The 16545-nt window shown below is 55.0% G+C and overlaps 5 protein-coding genes across 5 annotated transcripts; 2 read left to right on the plus strand and 3 right to left on the minus strand.

The window, feature by feature from the left end:
* Positions 1-148: 148 nt before the first annotated feature.
* On the minus strand, positions 149-1271 carry CH63R_07435 (Phosphopantetheinyl transferase; the record flags this gene model as incomplete). Its single annotated transcript, XM_018302410.1, has 2 exons — positions 149-1003; positions 1188-1271. 2 exons carry the CDS (start codon positions 1269-1271, stop codon positions 149-151), a joined length of 939 nt encoding a protein of 312 aa, XP_018157188.1.
* A 3069-nt stretch (positions 1272-4340) lies between these two features.
* Positions 4341-4806, minus strand: CH63R_07436 (Cytochrome c oxidase assembly protein; the record flags this gene model as incomplete). The annotated part of the gene is made up of 2 exons (XM_018302411.1): positions 4341-4708; positions 4782-4806. 2 exons carry the CDS (start codon positions 4804-4806, stop codon positions 4341-4343), a joined length of 393 nt encoding a protein of 130 aa, XP_018157189.1.
* An 818-nt stretch (positions 4807-5624) lies between these two features.
* CH63R_07437 (Ab-hydrolase associated lipase region) lies at positions 5625-7899 on the plus strand (the record flags this gene model as incomplete). Its single annotated transcript, XM_018302412.1, has 4 exons — positions 5625-5656; positions 5792-5871; positions 6097-6392; positions 6448-7899. 4 exons carry the CDS (start codon positions 5625-5627, stop codon positions 7897-7899), a joined length of 1860 nt encoding a protein of 619 aa, XP_018157190.1.
* Positions 7900-9984: 2085 nt separating this feature from the next.
* On the plus strand, positions 9985-11195 carry CH63R_07438 (RTA1 like protein; the record flags this gene model as incomplete). Its single annotated transcript, XM_018302413.1, has 2 exons — positions 9985-10506; positions 10605-11195. The coding sequence occupies 2 exons, from the start codon at positions 9985-9987 to the stop codon at positions 11193-11195; spliced, it is 1113 nt and encodes a 370-aa protein (XP_018157191.1).
* Positions 11196-12039: 844 nt separating this feature from the next.
* CH63R_07439 (uncharacterized protein) lies at positions 12040-15776 on the minus strand (the record flags this gene model as incomplete). The annotated part of the gene is made up of 5 exons (XM_018302414.1): positions 12040-12248; positions 12342-12600; positions 12663-13276; positions 13338-15056; positions 15110-15776. 5 exons carry the CDS (start codon positions 15774-15776, stop codon positions 12040-12042), a joined length of 3468 nt encoding a protein of 1155 aa, XP_018157192.1.
* Positions 15777-16545: the final 769 nt, after the last annotated feature.

Below are 16545 nucleotides of genomic sequence, written 5' to 3' on the forward strand. Positions count from 1 at the left end.
CCATCGTAATTGAACGGTCGTACCTTTGACTAGACAGTTTATCAGTCAACAGTATGCTTCGATAAGCTACAATTTAGTTACCATACAGCAATCGACGATGTATGACGATGGATTACATCTGTCTATATGAACGAGATGGAAGTAAAAGTCAACAGCTTAAATGGCTCTCGCCAAACGCCAGCACTTCGTCTATATCCAGCATCTTGTATGGGCCCAGCTCAAAAGCCAACCCGTCCTCTTTGCGCTGCGGCGTCCGGACAGCGGAGCATGTCATGTAATCGGGACCCAAGGCTCTGAGAGACACCTTCACATCCTCAATTTTGGTGCCCTTAAACACAATATCATGTTCCGTGACTGCCTCACCATCGGCCTCGAAACTCTCCGCCGGAGCCGGCGGCCTGAACTTCTTGAATTGCAGTTCAGCCAGCCACGGCGCAAGAAGCGCATCGCCCGTCATCTTGACATACGCCTCCCTCAAACACCAAAGCGCATAGAAGCACCGCAGTTTGAAGTCGGCAGCATCCTCGATCGAAGCGCCGGGCTTCAACCCCGGCGGGATGTCCGCAAGCACCTGCCATTTGAGGAAGTTCGCCTCCAGAGGGGATAGCACATCGGCGTGGATGTCAACGAACTTGGGCCAACCCTCGTTTCTCAGCATGGCATGGTCCCTTGAACGGCGCTCCGAAGTGCAGACCACATCAACGCCAACATCCACCGGACCGTTAGTGGCGTCATAGCCGTGGACTGCGAAGAGCGCGACGAGGCCTGCCTGGTGGCTTACATTGAAGCTCAACGGGGTGGTGCCATCAGCGGCGCGGAAGATGGGTTTGGTACGCTCGTCGCGGACGGCGGTGGCCTCGGGCCAGGGGATGCCGCAGAAGCGGCTGATAGCGTAACGTTTCAGGAGATGCGAGCCCAGAGACAGCTTCGCGTCGCGGACGTGGTAGTACTTTAGCACCGCCTTCCGTTCCTCGGGTTTGAGGAGTTCGAGGGCTCGAGAAGCCTTGCAGTGGTGTCATGTCAGTTTGTCTCTCAGCCCTTGATTCTCGAGGGTGAGAAACCAAAGAAGAAAAGGAGGGTGGGGGGGAGGGTTCGAAGTGTTTGCGGTTGTGACGGGTTTAGGACAAGGAGCAGCGAAACGGGCATGGGTCAAACGTGGATTCGACGGAGAAAGGGCCACGACGTACGACTTGCTCGAGTTGCTTCGTTTCAGTGGCCTCCGGCCATAAATGCCGTGTATCCAGGATCCACTGTATGATAGTCGGGGCCATTTCTGAGCGATATGGGTTACTCCTATCAATGAGAGTCTTCCAGCGTGCAACACAAGCAGCAATTTGTCTTGCTGACGAACCCGTCTTGTCGTCGACAGAGGAGAGAAAATGTGCCTGCCAAGGTCAAGGGGTTGGCGATAAGTCGAAGCGGCTTCACTGACACCTCTTTCGCCCCGCTGGCGCCGTGACGGATGTGACGAGACGACGAGACGATGAGAGCGCCGAGGCGGACGTTGAAAACACTTTAGGCGCCGTGGGTAAGTTATTGGACGACGACGACGAGGGCCCGCAACAGGCGCGCACGCGCGTGTGGATAACAGAGGTGAAGCCGAAGTCGTTCCTGGACAAACGGACAGGGCGACGGAGTCTGATCGATTGATGATTTGCAATCTCAAGTTTCAGACATCAGGCCATCAGGTTCTTAGAAGGATTTGTGAGTCGTTCGTGGTTTCATTGGGGATGGTCGTGGAGCTTGGAGGAGGGGCGAGAGGGTGAGAAGGGGGGTTGAGACGTTTCCAAGCTGGAAACTGCCCGGGGGTTGGTTGGAGTGGCAGAAAGCAGCGCCAGCCACAGCTACCAAAGCCACTGAGGGCCCAAACTTCTCTCCCAGTCTGGCCAGCTCTCCCCCTCCGGGGCCCGAAACAAGGCGGACCAACGCCTGCTAGCGCCTTTCGTGGTTGGTGGTTGGTGGTGGTGGAGGGTATGACGGCTGCAGATCACACCACACCGAATGGCGGCTTGGCCCCTCCACCTCTCCCCCGCCCCAAACCTTTTCTCGACTTCAACACTTCTCTCTTCTCCCTACCCGGCCGTCTTCCTTGGTATAAAGCATCGTCTTCCGTCATCCATCTCATCCTGCATTCTGCTTCTTTTCTCTTCAGCGCAATTCTACTCTCGCTTATAGAATTCGCCACGTAGTCGAGTCCTCTCAGCCAAACTTTATCCAAAGATTCCTGCGTCTTCCTTTTTTCTTACCATTCTCAACCCGGCCTCCCCTGTCTCGTCGCCATGACTGTCGACAACCGAGCCACGATCTGATCCAAGTCAGCTGAGAGCCCAACAATCATGCTGCGACGCTCGAGTAGGGCCAGGAGTGCTACCTTATTTCCATCGTTTTGCTGGCCAGGATTTGTGTTTCTCTCAGGAGGGACTTAATCTGAAGCGTTGAGCAAGCCACTTCTTCTTTCCGATTATCCTATGTCACGGCAGTGACGCCAGCCAAGACCAGTCGAGAGTCAACACCTTTTTATCCAACCCATTTTTTCAACAACCGCTGGAAGGCTCCGCTGAGCTTTGAAGCGTTGATGACTCGTCCGAAGAGTTTACGCACCGGGGGGCGCAAACAAACGTGCGGCACAATCTTCGACGCCCCGGCGCGGCTGGTCGCGGATGATTCGAAACCGCTTGAAAGAGCTGCGTGAACCGGAAGCAAACAACGCCATTACCTTTACTTTTCTCTCGTTCCGTCCTCTCAAGTCCCGCTCGCCTCGCCGGGGGCCTAGTCTCTTCGTCGAGATAAGGATACAGGTTTGAGAATGCGTAACTTATTCCGACTCGCTGCGCCTTATCTCTTCGCAAGAAAACGGTCGGTTAAAGAAGGAGAGTTGATGCAACGGGAGTGGGGCATCTTTTTCCTTCTTTCTAATTTTTCTTCTTTTTTTTCTTCTTATTCTTCCATGTCAGCCCATCATAACGCCGAGAGTTGGGCACGCCCTGTGAAGCGCTTGGGATGGCCTACGTCACCATTCTTCAGTCTTCTGGAAGGAGAATTTGATGTGGTCCGAAACTGCGTGGAGGGTCCCTTGCTGAGTCTGGACCTTTTCGTCGGTGCGGGGGATTCACATGTTCCTGTGTCACATGGGAACATCGACCAACCAGACTAATATGAGCAAAACGGAATAAATTGTGTAGCTAGGGAGCATTGATTCCCGTCACTAGAGACTGGGGAATTGTTATGGATGCTACTGGCATGTCGATAACGTTGTAGGGGCTTAGATGCTGAATATAAGCCCAAGCCAAATTTCGTTCCGATTCCGGCTGCATGTTCCCGTTGTATTGGATGATGGATCGGTTTCTCTTCGATCTTTTTGCGACATACGAACATACATCGAGCAAGCAATGTTTGGCTGCCTGTGCTATCTTCCAGAAGAGGTCGACACGGCCGGCTGCTGCTTCGCATTGGATTTCCGTGAAACGCAGTCAATACACTGTGCTTAGAATATAACACTTCATGAGAACCTTACAGCCAGTCTAAGTAAAATCGGTATAGTAGTCTGTTTCCAGAGTAGCGTTTCGATGGCATCCGAAAGCACACCTATTACCAAGAACACAGGCAGCGGCAGCTTTCGGCGTTGTTCAAACCCACTCATCAGGTGCAGGGGAGGGGGCAATGTATGACTCGTACGTTATACTGGCTGGAAACCGTCATGTTGAAGATACGAAATTGGCAATGTTGAGTTATTCCCTGGTATCAGCGTTGAAGGGACGAAAGACAAAGTTGACAGATTAAGCAAGACTGGTGCGGGGGTCATTACATTGGATTGTAAGCCGTCCGAGAAAATATCCCAAGTCGCGAGCGCTGAACCCAAGAGCTTTCTTGAAATTAGGCATACACAACCCACCCCTGAATTGACTCCACTGCAGACGGTGTTCGCGCCGCGAAAAGCTGTAGGAGCTTTCACATCCACCCGTGTTTCAGTCGACTGGTCGGCATACACAGTTGAGGCCGATCGTAGCTGATGGATTCTACGATGTCATATAGAAATGTCCCCAGGTCAGACGTTTCTTCATCATGAACCCGACTGGCTAGGAAAAGCCCTACTCCCAAGGTAGATCTCAGAATTAGCCCCTTATGCAATTGTGTGTTTTGTCCCATGATTGAGTCGGGATGTCCATCGCAAGAACCCAGAAGATGCACCGCGGGCTTGGTCCATACATCTGGTTGACAGTAACGATTTTTGTAAAACTCCATGACGCCTCCCGATGCCCTGCTCTCCAGATCATACACATACATAGTCTGTACAAGTGTTGTGTGTCCTCATCCTCATCCTCGCCCTCGTTTCCACCCCCCTACTTCTTCTGAGCCGCCTCCTGCTCTTTCCGGTACTGCTCGTTCTCAACCTCGCGCCAATCCCTGGGCGCGGGTTCGTTGCCGTCGGTCTCGCCCCTGCCGCCGGCGAAGGCCGGGCGTCCGGCGTACAGCTGGTAGCCCTTGCCGGCCTCGGCGTCGTTCATGGTCTTGTAGTTCACTGGCATGTTGCCGCGGAAGCGCTTGCGCATATCGACCATGCCGCGCTTGCACTCGCCGAAGCCCTTCTTGAGCTGCTGACACTTCGTGGGGAGAGTCTCGACGAGGGGCGAGCGGAGGCAGTCGGAGGCGCTGTTGCGCTGGACCATTACGCACTCGGATTCCTGGAGGCACTGCGCGAGGGCCTCGCCTGAGTAAGTCAGTATGCCGATGGGACGAGCCGTGGTGGTCGAAGTAGCTGGCTGGGGGAATAGGAGACATACGCAGTTCTTTGCAAGAGCTAGGCATCCTGACGACGGTGCTGTGGCATTCCCTCGGGGGATGGACACAGATGCGGATGGTGGGTGGTGCGACTTCTGGAGCTGTCGGAGCTTCGAGTTTGCGATGAGCACGGAGGAAAAATCGAGTCCGTTATGATTGGCTGGGATTGAGTCCCAGAGACCCCACTCTCTTGCAGCTGTTTCTGCAAGGCGAGAGTCGCAGAGGCAGAGAGGCCCGGCTAAGGATTGATTTGATGCCCCACCCCCTGCAGTCCTTCAAGAAAGGAGCCCCATTCTTTCAAGAATCCAGACTCATCGTCCAACCGCGTGCTCGCACGCGACGAGCGTCCCTGCCACTGACACAATGTCAGATCGGTGATTGGCGTGATTCGGGGGGGGAGGTCGGAACTTGAATGAGGCGTGGGTGTGACACCGAGACACTCCCCCAGCTCCCCCCCAGTGTGTGCTGTGACCTTGGACCTGGACCTTTTTGGGAGCTTCGTGCTCACAGATCACTGCGGCATCTTCACATGTGACATCACTCCCTCCTACTTTCCTTCCACCCACATCGCTCTCTCCCATTTATCTCTCTTCCACGGTCCATCACGTCTACTTATCTACTTCCAGATACATGTAACTACGCTGACATATTTATTTTGTGCCGACGCCCACGCTTACGCCCACGCCGACGCCCACGCCATTGCCAATCCGGAACCCGTAACTTGAGCTGTCGTGATGATGGCTTGACGTTTTCCCCCCTTCTACGTTCTTAGACATACCCCGTTCCTGTTGCGCCACCGCTTTTCTTCTTTAGATTAACTCGTTCCAACTGAACTGAGTACCACGATGGCCATCCCTTTCATCGGCCGACTCAACATGTAAGAGATGCTGAATGCCCGCTCTGCTCGCCCTTCCCTCGTCCCCCTCCCTCTTCGTCTCTCCCTCAAATGCTCCCCCCTGATGCGGCGCAACTCGCCGATAAGACTTGGCCTGGCACTGATGGCATTGTGCAGCGTAGAATATGTCGCTTTGGTGGGGTCGTTCCTCCTGGTTGGACTCGAGGCCATTATCCGCGTCCTGACCTTGGCTCTACGTACGAATCCTTCGTTTCTTCCTGACGGTGGCGTCCTAGCTAGCTAACCCCGGCCTGCCGCAGCTTCACCGCTCATCTCGCTCTTCTACAGAGCTTCTCGTCGTCTGTTTAACCGATTCTCGACGCCGGCGCATAAACGTGCGGAGCAGCGTAAGAATTGTTGGTGCCCTCGAGGCCGTTAGACCCCTGCAGTGCGATCGAGCTGACTTCGGGCGTGCTGCACAGCCATCTCAACGTCCGTGAGAGACGCATCCGACTTTGTGGACCTCTGCCGGCTGTACGGATATGAAGCCGAAGAGCATGTGCTGCAAACCAAAGATGGTTACCTCCTTGGCCTCCACCGGCTGGCTTGGAAAAAGGGAGAGGAGGGGCAGAAGGTCAACAGCGGGCCGGGAAGTTTGAAGAAGAAGGTCTTGTATCTTCACCATGGTCTTCTTATGAACTCGGAAGTCTGGGTCTGCTTGACCGACGAGCGGCGGTGTCTTCCATTTGTCCTTGCCGAGCAGGGCTATGACGTTTGGGTCGGTAGTCGTCCATCTTGCAACCGTTTAAGCGCAGCGCTGACCAGTATTCAAGCTTGGCAACAACCGTGGCAACAAGTATTCAAAGAAGTCGGTACACCACTCGCCCAAGTCGCCCGGGTTCTGGAATTTCTCCATCGACGAGTTTGCTTTCCACGACATCCCAGACAGCATTGCCTACATTCTGGAGACGACGGAGCAGGAGAGCTTGTCGTACATTGGATTCTCTCAGGGGACTGCGCAGGCCTTCGCTACCCTTGCCATTCACCCAAAGCTCAACCAGCAAGTCAACGTCTTCATCGCCTTGGCACCGGCCATGTCTCCCGCCGGTCTTTCTAATGGAATCGTCGACGCCTTGATCAAGGCTTCGCCCCAGGTCTTGTTCCTCCTATTCGGCCGCCGATCCATTCTCAGTTCAGCCACCATGTGGCAGTCCATTCTTTACCCGCCCATCTTTGTTAGAGTCATTGATATGGGCCTTTCCTTTCTATTCAATTGGCAGACGAAGAACATCTCCCTCAGCCAAAAGCTCGCCGCGTATCCTCACCTCTACTCTTTTACTAGCACGAAGAGTGTGGTCCACTGGTTCCAAATCATTCGGAATAAGTCTTTCCAGATGTACGACGACGACGTCCATCCGCCTGTCTCGATTAGTTCCTCGAGCAAGTACACCAAGGTAGCGAAGTACCCCACGCGCAACATTAAGACGCCCATCGTTCTCGTGTACGGCGGCAGCGACTCGCTGGTTGACATCAAGGTCATGCTCAAGGAACTCCCGTCCCAGACCGTGGCCACCGAGATCCCCCACTACGAACATCTTGACTTTCTGTGGGGACGCGATGTTGACGCCCAGGTCTTCCCTCACGTATTTGATGCCCTCGACAGCTTCACGGGTGCTTTGCATACGAAGGAGGAATACGACCGGTACCAGCTCGCGAGACAAGAGAGTCTGCTGGGCTCCGGTAACGCTTACAAGAAGCACGGGTACAAGGGCAGCGATGTTTCTGTTAGTGAGTCCTCAAACACGGTGGACGAGGGACACAATGGCAACGGCAACGGCAACGGCAACGACAACGGAAACGGTCTCGAGACTCCTGTCTCCCAAAACAAGACTCGAGACCGCCCCTCAGCAATTCCCTCGCCGTTTGGCACCACCAGGATGCGGACCCCCTACTCCCAAGTGGTACAGGACGACGAATCGCCGTCGCCGTCTCCGGATCGGCCTGAGAGCCGTGCGAACGAGGGAGAAGAGAGGCCAGATAGCTCACTGGATACTCGCGAGTCACCCACGGCCAAGCTCAAGGGCATCGGCGTCCGGCGCGGAAGTGGAGGAAGCCATCTGAGCCTGGATAGCATGCGCGAGGGCCGAGGAATAAGCCTCGGCACGAGCAAGGCTCTGGGAGGCGTGGTAACCAAGAGTGCGATCGATGCCAAGGGGCTGGGGAATACAGGCGTGGATGAGAACAAGAGTGCGAAGAAGAAGAAGCGGGTGACGGTCGCGCCATAGAAGTCGGCTCGAAGGTGTAAGATATTATGTGAAGCTAAACGCCTGAGCAGCACGTCTTGAAATCCTTAATACACTCACTATACTCGATAAGAACCCATTACTAGAGCGTTGTCAACTGCCTAAGGAATTGTATGGCAGCCTCGTTGGCACGTTGGTGTTTATTCCTGTCTTTTTGTGTTTAAAGGAAATCAACGACGTTGCAGAAACAGTCAGGCTCCGCAACGAGAATTCAAGTTCGAGAGTCTTCACGGCAACGAAGGCCATTAATCCGAGGCAGAACCTGGTCTCCTGTACGCGATGGACGGTAAGCCATATACTGTTCTATGGCGACTGTGCTGCTCTATTTGGGGGGATTTCTCAGATGTCCTATCGTCATTATCGTGAACGGTGCAATAATCCTTTTGAGGGGGTTTCCAGGCTTTACCCATGAATAGGAAGTGATGACGGCGAAAGACACGCCAGAAGATGTGGGAAACAAATGAGCGACTACCTGAGTAAGGCCATGCGTGGAAAGCATAAGGACATACATACCCCTGTTGGATGGCCCACGGTATTAAGATACAGCTCATCAAGGGACTTAAATCTGTCACCAGTACTCGATAGATATCACCGTTGACTACAGGATACGTACGGGGATTTTATGAGCATCTTGACCGGTGTCTCTGAAGACCTCGAGCCAAGAAGCACCTCTAACCCCCCCCCGCTTAGGTTCCGGAGCTACCACATACGTTCTAGAAATGGAAGGAACGACCCCTGGTGATATGTACGCATACCTTTATCGACGACTTCTCTGAAAGGTTTGTCACTGGGGGATCCCCAGTCACATGGCCGAGTGGCTAACACGGTGCAAAAAACCACGATGTGGTTTTTCGTAGGGCGCGGGTTCGATCCGATGGATCAACGCGGACGCCTGAGCCTTTGTATTTTGAGCTTTTTGTGTGCGACATGTACCAGGCGCTTGCTTCTTTCTCTATTCTACTAACTAACGGGTCAGACATGTAATGCAGTTGAGCCCATCCCGCTTCTAATGCCTCCTCTCTATGCTCCCAGCCTAACATTAGAAAGGCTGAATATAAACCGTCTGGAGTTTAATATCAGGACTAACGGGGGTTGCGGTCTCTTCGACGACAAAGAGGCTACCTTGAGCACCACATCGCAGGAGGACCAATGCCGCATTTTGCCCAGTTTTATACATAAGTAGGCTCGCATCTTTGTCGTCCCATGAATCAACCACTAAGTATTGTACCCTTATCACGTGGTGGCCATGCAATGGGACTCCCCCATCGAAGATCAACCAACGAAGATGGAAAACCCATCCATAGAGGTGCTAGTCTAATCCGAGAGCCAGGATTGAACGAGTCTGAAAGCTACCTTGCCGTCGTCCAACCTTTCCAATATGTTGGTAGAGCTCGGGGCTTGTAGAGTCCCACTCATTGGGATATTTACGTCGAATGCTCTCACTTTTCGAACATCGCATGCTCACTTACCTAGAAAGCAGCGTCAAAATGCGTCGTAGAATTACATGAGAAAACTGCCCACTGTAGGGTCTTCAATGCCCAAAATCATCGAGTTGAGTGTAGTATTTCCTGCCATGACACGGCCGAACTACCTCGATGGCACCACGACCGTTTGGCATACGAAAAAGCCCAAATAGATCACAAACGCCAAAAACGCTGAACAGGGGGCAACCAAGGCCGATAGGGTTCTTGTGGACTGACTTCGAAATCCAAACGGTCTCCCAAGGTATCGGATCGGCCTACAAGGTTGACCCGCCCTTGGTGTAAGTGCCTATCGTGCAACATGTGTCCCCATTGCAAACCAACAGTTGGCAATATGTCCGGCAAGCACCCTGTTGATCATGTTCCCCTGGATTCTCTTAATAAACTCGACGGTCCCTTCGATACGACCGCCACATCGCGAGCAATCTTTTCCGGAAGAACCGATATATATCTGGACGTGCTTCCTTCTAGACCTTCGCCCCCCTTGGTTGTACTTTCAAAGTCTTACACCAGCAGCTCACTTGCCGCGGCGGACGGACTTCAGAAAAGACCCGTTAGAACCGGCCAAACATCACCAAGAGCCAAGATGGCGACGGCCGGGTTGAGCGCAAGGTACTACCTCGAGATCATTCTCGAGGAGTACGGCTACACCTTCGCGAACCCGCCGCCAAAGGAAATCATAAGCAGCATCACAGCGCAGTACGCCGAATGGATGCCCGTCTTCTGCTACGAGGAACCGCGTAGCGTGTACTGCGAGGGGGTGCAGTCGTTCTACATGTACCGTATCGCTCTTGTCCCGAACGTCCTCTTTGTCACCCTCTTTGCCCTCTCACTCACCGCCTTCGTGGCCACCTACGCCGTCACCCGCCGCGGCCTGGCGTTCAACATCGCCATGGGCCTGGGCGTCACCACTGAGATCGTCGGGTACGTCGGGAGGATCATGAGCTATAACAACCAGTGGGAGGAGGCCGGCTTCATGATCCAGGTCTGCGCTCTCACCATCGCCCCGGCGTTCCTGGCCGCCGGTATTTATCTCTGCCTACGCCGGATCGTGACGGCGTTTGGACCAGATAACTCGAGGATCCCACCGGAGTGGTATACCAGGATCGTAAGGCCCCCCCCCCTTTCTTTTCCTACATGAACCGCCCGCTGTCGGACTTTCACTGAATGAGAGCGGGAAAAGCAACTGACAAAGTCCCTCCCCAGTTCATACCCTGCGACCTGGTCTCCCTGGTTCTCCAGGCCGTCGGCGGTGCTCTCGCCTCCGTCGCCAACCACCGCCGCGAGCCGACGCGCACCGGCGAAAATGTCATGATCGCCGGCCTCGCCTTCCAGGTCCTCACGATGCTCCTCTTCATGATCGTCGCCGCCGACTTCGCTCTGCGCACCTACCTTCGCGCCCGCCACGCCCACCTGCCCAACCTCTCCGTCGCCCTCGACAACCACCCGGCCATGGTGCGCCTGCGTGCGTCCCGCCGCTTCAAGGCCTTTCTCGCCGCCCTCGCCATCGCCACCGGCTGCATCTTCTTCCGCTGCGTCTTCCGCGTCATCGAGCTGAGCGGCGGCTGGACAGGGCCCCTGATGGCGCGCCAGGACCTCTTCGTCGCCTTTGAGGGCGTCATGGTCGCCGCCGCCGTGCTGTCGCTCAACTCCTTCCATCCGGCGCTCTGCAGCAAGGAGCTACTCGAGCCGCCGGCGCGCAAGGCGCCTGTCGAGAGACCACCCAGGGCGGAGCCGGGCCCCAAGTTGGTGAACTTCATCGTTGACGACGACGAGGTCCAACCGACCCGCCGATAGAGACGGTCGACCTCGAAGGAAATGTTGGCCGCTTCGTTTCTGTTGGAAGACTCTTGTGGACTCTTTTTTTAACATCTCCAAAAGCTGGATATTAGTTGCGTGTGTGTGCACGACGAATGATGACTAGGTTTTCGTCGGGTGGCCAAAGGCGGGTGTCGTCCTTGTCCCTCCCACAACTATCCCCCCAAGGGGGGGGTGTGGACGTTTGGTCCATCACTTGACTGATAGCAGCCACACCTACGTACAAGGAGAATCTGGGAGAGAAAACAAGCGCCTTTCCTCATGTGTCTACGAATCACGTGGGCTGTTGAACAGGCTGGTAGTAATGTCATACTGCACCGAGATCCACAGGATGAACGCCATGTCACCGGGGTTGTGAGATGCGCAGGTTTGAAGACATGCTTTGATTTGTTTACGGACGACCCAGACGGGGCCGAATGGGCTACTCTTTCGAGGTAACAGCAAGCACTCAAAGCTTTGCCATTCCTCAGTAATCTCAACAGGTGAAGAGTGAGCTCTTCTCCACTCCACTTCATTATTCTTTTGCCTACTTGCCGTTTTCCATTATACCTGTGCCTCATTCCTGATCTTGTCAGGCTGGATCACTTGTAGAAGTAACACAAGGAGGGGGTATCGTGCGAACGCCGCCCAAGGAGGCCCTTAGCTGGCTCCGAAGCCCTTGCTGGAGGGCGTGCGTGGTGTGTAAAGACCAAGGAAATGAACACGATTGCCTGACGCCAAAGGAAAGAGAAACGAGCTCAGTACTCAGACAGGTGCTTTTCGGGGGGGCATTACGGATCATGAGAGATACGGGCCATGCCAGGCCAGTAATCTCTTCCGTCACCTAGATCGAAGCGTTGCCAAGAGGCAGCATCTTTGACGGATCGCTAGTGAAGCGATTGCGGTAGTCGACAATGCCTTGTGCAATGCTGGAAAAGTCCTTGATGTTCTGCGACCTCATTTCTTGAAGCAGCTTTCGCAATCCATCGTTAAACTGTGCCCTTTCGGGCCCTTCGAGTGTAGTACCGCCCAGCTGGAGGAGGATTTGGTCGTCTAGAGCGTGGGGGGTTTGCGACCGTCAGCGCTCAACATGCTTCGAGAACATGCGACGTGGTCATTAGTCCGTACGGGGCGAAGGCGACCTACCCGGCAGCTTCATCGACTCGAAATGCTGGTAAATGCAGTCAGCACCCCTAGGACAGTCGCGCCCGGCCAGTTCGTCCGGGCAGATGGGGAGGTTCGGATCGATCCTGTTGCTATAGGTGAGGGACCGCAGCCCGCCAGGGACGGTTTCAGCAAATTTGGGATGATATCGGTAAGCACGGAAATACTGGAGCGGACTCTCGTAAGGGGTGAAGCCATCGCCAGACGAGGGCTCAATCGTGCTTTGTGCAACGGGAGGGGCCTGTCAAATAAGTCAGTTCTCGAGGCGCACATACGGCGTGAAACGAAGTGTACTTCTCTCACAGCATCAACTCCCTGCTCGGGAGTCGACTCATTGACACCCACAGATATCTGCTGGGGAACCGGCGAGGCTCTAGAACTTGGTTGCTGCAAGTCAGTGTCACTGTTGGCCAGCGAGACGGTGCTGTCTGCCACTGCCAGTCCGATAGACGGGGACTTTGTCGCGACTGCGGGAGCTACGTTCTCAGGGGGTTCGTAGGCGTCCGAGGACGACTCTCGGTCTTGCTCGAGAGAGCTCGAACTATCGGACTCGCCCATGACAACATCAGAGGCATCGTCACTCGTAGCAGGCTGCGACTCTTCGTCGTCACCCGCGATGACGTGGCCGACAGGAACCTCAGCAACAGCAGTAGTAGTTACTTGGTTGTCTGTGGAAGTGGGGGCTTCAAGGGGGCTTGTTGCGGCTTTACCAGTGACCGCGACTTCTCGTGTAGGAGTGGGGACTTTCTCGCCATGATCTGTCGACGGGGACCGGAAGGGGCGAGCGGCGGCGGCAACGTCAGCAGAGGCTGAAGTTATCATACCGGCACTCTGATCCTTAGGGGCGGTGGCAACAGCCGACGGGCTTTGCACGTTGGACTGGGACCCTGTCGACGTCTGAGTGACAACTGGATCCACTACACGTCGTTTAGTTGTTGTCTTCCGAAAAATTAAGACGTGTTTGAGCTGAAGACTAACCAGAATTGCTCTTGAGCTGGTTTTGAGGCTCCTCTGACTCGTCCGAGTCCTGGTTGAGCTGTTCCATCTCCTCTGACAGCTTCTGTTTCTCCGCGATCTCCTGTTCAATCTCCTTCTCCAGACGGGACATCTGTGACTGAAGGAGACGAAGCTTGCTCTTCTTCGCCTGTAATCGATTCTCGATGAGAGGCAGGTTGGTGCTGACCACGCGGAGCTTTTGAGCGCGGGTCGAGTCGCCCTCAACGCGCTTGTCTGACAGCTTGGGCAGACGCATGGAACCGCTGGGCTCGGCGATTACAGGGGACGCCTGGCCATTAAGCTGATCAGATGCACTGGACGCATCCATGGACTGAACTCGTCGAATAGCCGGCTTACCACTGTCTGAATCAACAGCGACATCTGGCGTCTGTCCTTTAGACTTCTGACCACCCGCCTGGTTGCTCATAACAGCCTTTAGTTTGGCGCGAGCTTCGGCCAAAGCAATCTTTCGCTTCATCGCCTCGATCTGTTTGTCCATGACTTCAAGATGCGCCTGCTTCGGTTGAGCGCCCAGGATACCAGACTGAGGCGTAGCGACATTGCTAGGGGCTGGGCTAGAGAGCTGGCGCTGGGGAATACCCTCTCTTATCGGAGGGAAGTCACGAAAAGACGCCGTCTTCCGAGACGGCGTGTCGGTACGCTGAATGCTCGCTGGCTCGTCGGTCGGAGATCCTATCTCCATTTCGACATCTTCATCGTCGGAAACGTCGCTGACATCAATGACAAAGGGCTCGTCTTGTCGTGTGGGGCCGAAGGGCCGCTTGTTGACGTTTGAGTTGGACACAAAGTCAGCGGCAACCGGTCGTTTCCGTTGGTTGTTGATAGGAGCAGATTGGGGAGTAGACATGAAAAGACCAGGGATAGTCGATACGGGAGCAACTTGGGAAGTCGATTGCTGAGAGGAAGCAACCTGAGCTTGTTGGGCTGTGGACGGGGCGGCCGATGTGATGTTGGTTGCCGAGGGTGGTCTTCGAATCGACGATGCTGGGGACGTTTCCTTTGACTGGGAAGCCTGCAAAGATCCCTTGCGCTCGGCAGCCTTCTGGGCCCTGGCTTCGCGAGATTTCTGGAGGGCATCCTGCTTCTGTTGTTGGATAAGCACCTTGTCGCTCGCGCCCGCAGCCGGCGCCCCGTTGTTGAGAGCCGAAGGTGCGGACTTTGCGTTCTTTGCTGCCAACAAACGAGCGATCCGATCCTTTCTCTCTTCTCCAGCTGACTTAGCCACTGTGGGTGACGCTTTGTTCGTAGGTTTCAATGTTGCCGTCGAGGTAGATGCACTGTTGGGCTGAGAGCTGGACTGAGTGTAGGACTGGGAAAGTCCTGGTAACTGCGCGGTGACCGAAAGACCTGGAATGGCGAACTGGCTGGAAGTGCCGGAATCCAGTTTCAGCTCGTTGAAGAGTTCTTTGACAACATTTTTGTCGATACCCTCGTCAAGATAATCCTGGTGACGGACACCAAGGGGCCATAGGCTGAGAACTGCCGACTGGGCTCTCTGCCGAGCGTCCTCCAAAGCTTTCTTGCCCGACTGCTGACCGGCCAGGGCCGTGGAAGACTGGGTAGCCTTGCTACCGAACGCCTGTGTTCGAGGAGAGTCGTTGTGTTGGTCGTTTGTAGCCGTGCGCGAATGGACTTCGTTAGGAGACAGGTGGGGGGAGTAGGATCGGGTCCGCTCTCGTTCTGCTTGCATGTCAGTTTCGACCCAACACGGATTCGTCCTACGAGGTGCATACCATCAATATCCGCAGCCGTGGGAACCCTCATCCCACCGTCCCTAAGATCGCCGTACCAGCTGGCGGCTGCGCGCCCGACAGAGTTGTCGCCATTCTCCGCGGTCGCATTCGTAGTCGCCCGGGTGTCTCTACCGGAGCGAACGGTCTCTTGCGGTTCGTAGACATCTTCAAGTTCGCCATCACTCAGCTCGCCCTCCTCGGCGTCGTCGGTCGTCGGCTTAGCGGGGCCCCTAGGCACAGTGGGAGGGAGTGTTTCCGAACCCATGGGTGCCTTAGATTTGGGCACATTATTCGGCTGATAGTATTGCGCTGCTGAAATGAGGTTAGGCCCCTCGCGCGGAGGCTGCCACGATTGCTGGAAGGGGATCTGAGCTGCCGCTGGCTGTTGCTGTTGCTGTTGCTGTTGCTGTTGCGGCTGCGGCTGCGGCTGCGGCTGGGACCAACCAAAGCCTTGAAGATGATTGTATCCGAGGCCAGGGATCATCGTCTGGTTTTGGTCGTATGAATCCGGTGGCTGGGGACGAGCTTCAAAGGTGTTTGTGTGCGGAGGGTAGGACGCCACTTGGGGAGGAAAAGGCGGCATGATTGGGAAGTAGGGCTCTTGCTGTTGTTGCGCAGGCGCCTGACCCGGGTAGGGCGAGTACCCGTATGGGTAGTAATTGTTCATTGAGGGCAACTGCCACCGTGACTGCGAGATGGAAGGTAACTGCCAAGGGGAAGGCTAAGGAGGGCGGCGCTTCAGGAAGGAGGAAGCGCGGCCGGGGGCAAGGGATTGAACACGCTGTGTGTGGTTTTGCTGGATGCTAGGTCTCCAAAAATGCGTCCGGCTATGGTTGGCTGCTAGAGTAACAAAAGAAGGCAATAGAGATATGAGTAAGGTAAGTCGAGTCTGTGGTCTGGGGGAGCAAAAGGAGCATGGCGATTTGCAAGATACGAGAGACCCGGGGGTTGGTGTGGCCAAAGCCGTTCGTTGGCTGTTTGCTTGCTGTGCTTTGCTCAGCCCAGATGACCAGAGAAGATTTCACGGCGCGAAAAAGCTCTCGTCGGAAAAATAATCGTCATGCACCTCTCAGATGTGGGCGCGTATTAGCGGCAAATGCAGCAGACGCAGCAGCTGGCTATCCAATTTTGGACAGAGCAAAAAGATTCTGCTAAAGTAAGCGATGCAAGAATTCTTTGCGTGTCTCTCCGTTCCGTCACAAAGACAGATTTTCGAGACGTGTGGAATGTTGATGTCGGTGGGCGTGGCGTGTGTGCGTGTGTATGTGACAAAGAAAGTGCGAATTTCAGTTGCGACCGGCTGACGGCTGGTGACGGAGGTTGGGCGGGCGCGCACGGAGGACCGAGTCGAGGATCCTTGGGGAAAGTCCAGAGTCGAACAAAAACTCAAAGCCGTGCAGGGGGTGACTGGTTGGCACCAGGGGGGAGTGAGACTC

The sequence above is a fragment of the Colletotrichum higginsianum genome, chromosome 5 (assembly GCF_001672515.1).
Source record: "Colletotrichum higginsianum IMI 349063 chromosome 5, whole genome shotgun sequence".
NCBI classification, from domain to species: domain Eukaryota; kingdom Fungi; phylum Ascomycota; class Sordariomycetes; order Glomerellales; family Glomerellaceae; genus Colletotrichum; species Colletotrichum higginsianum.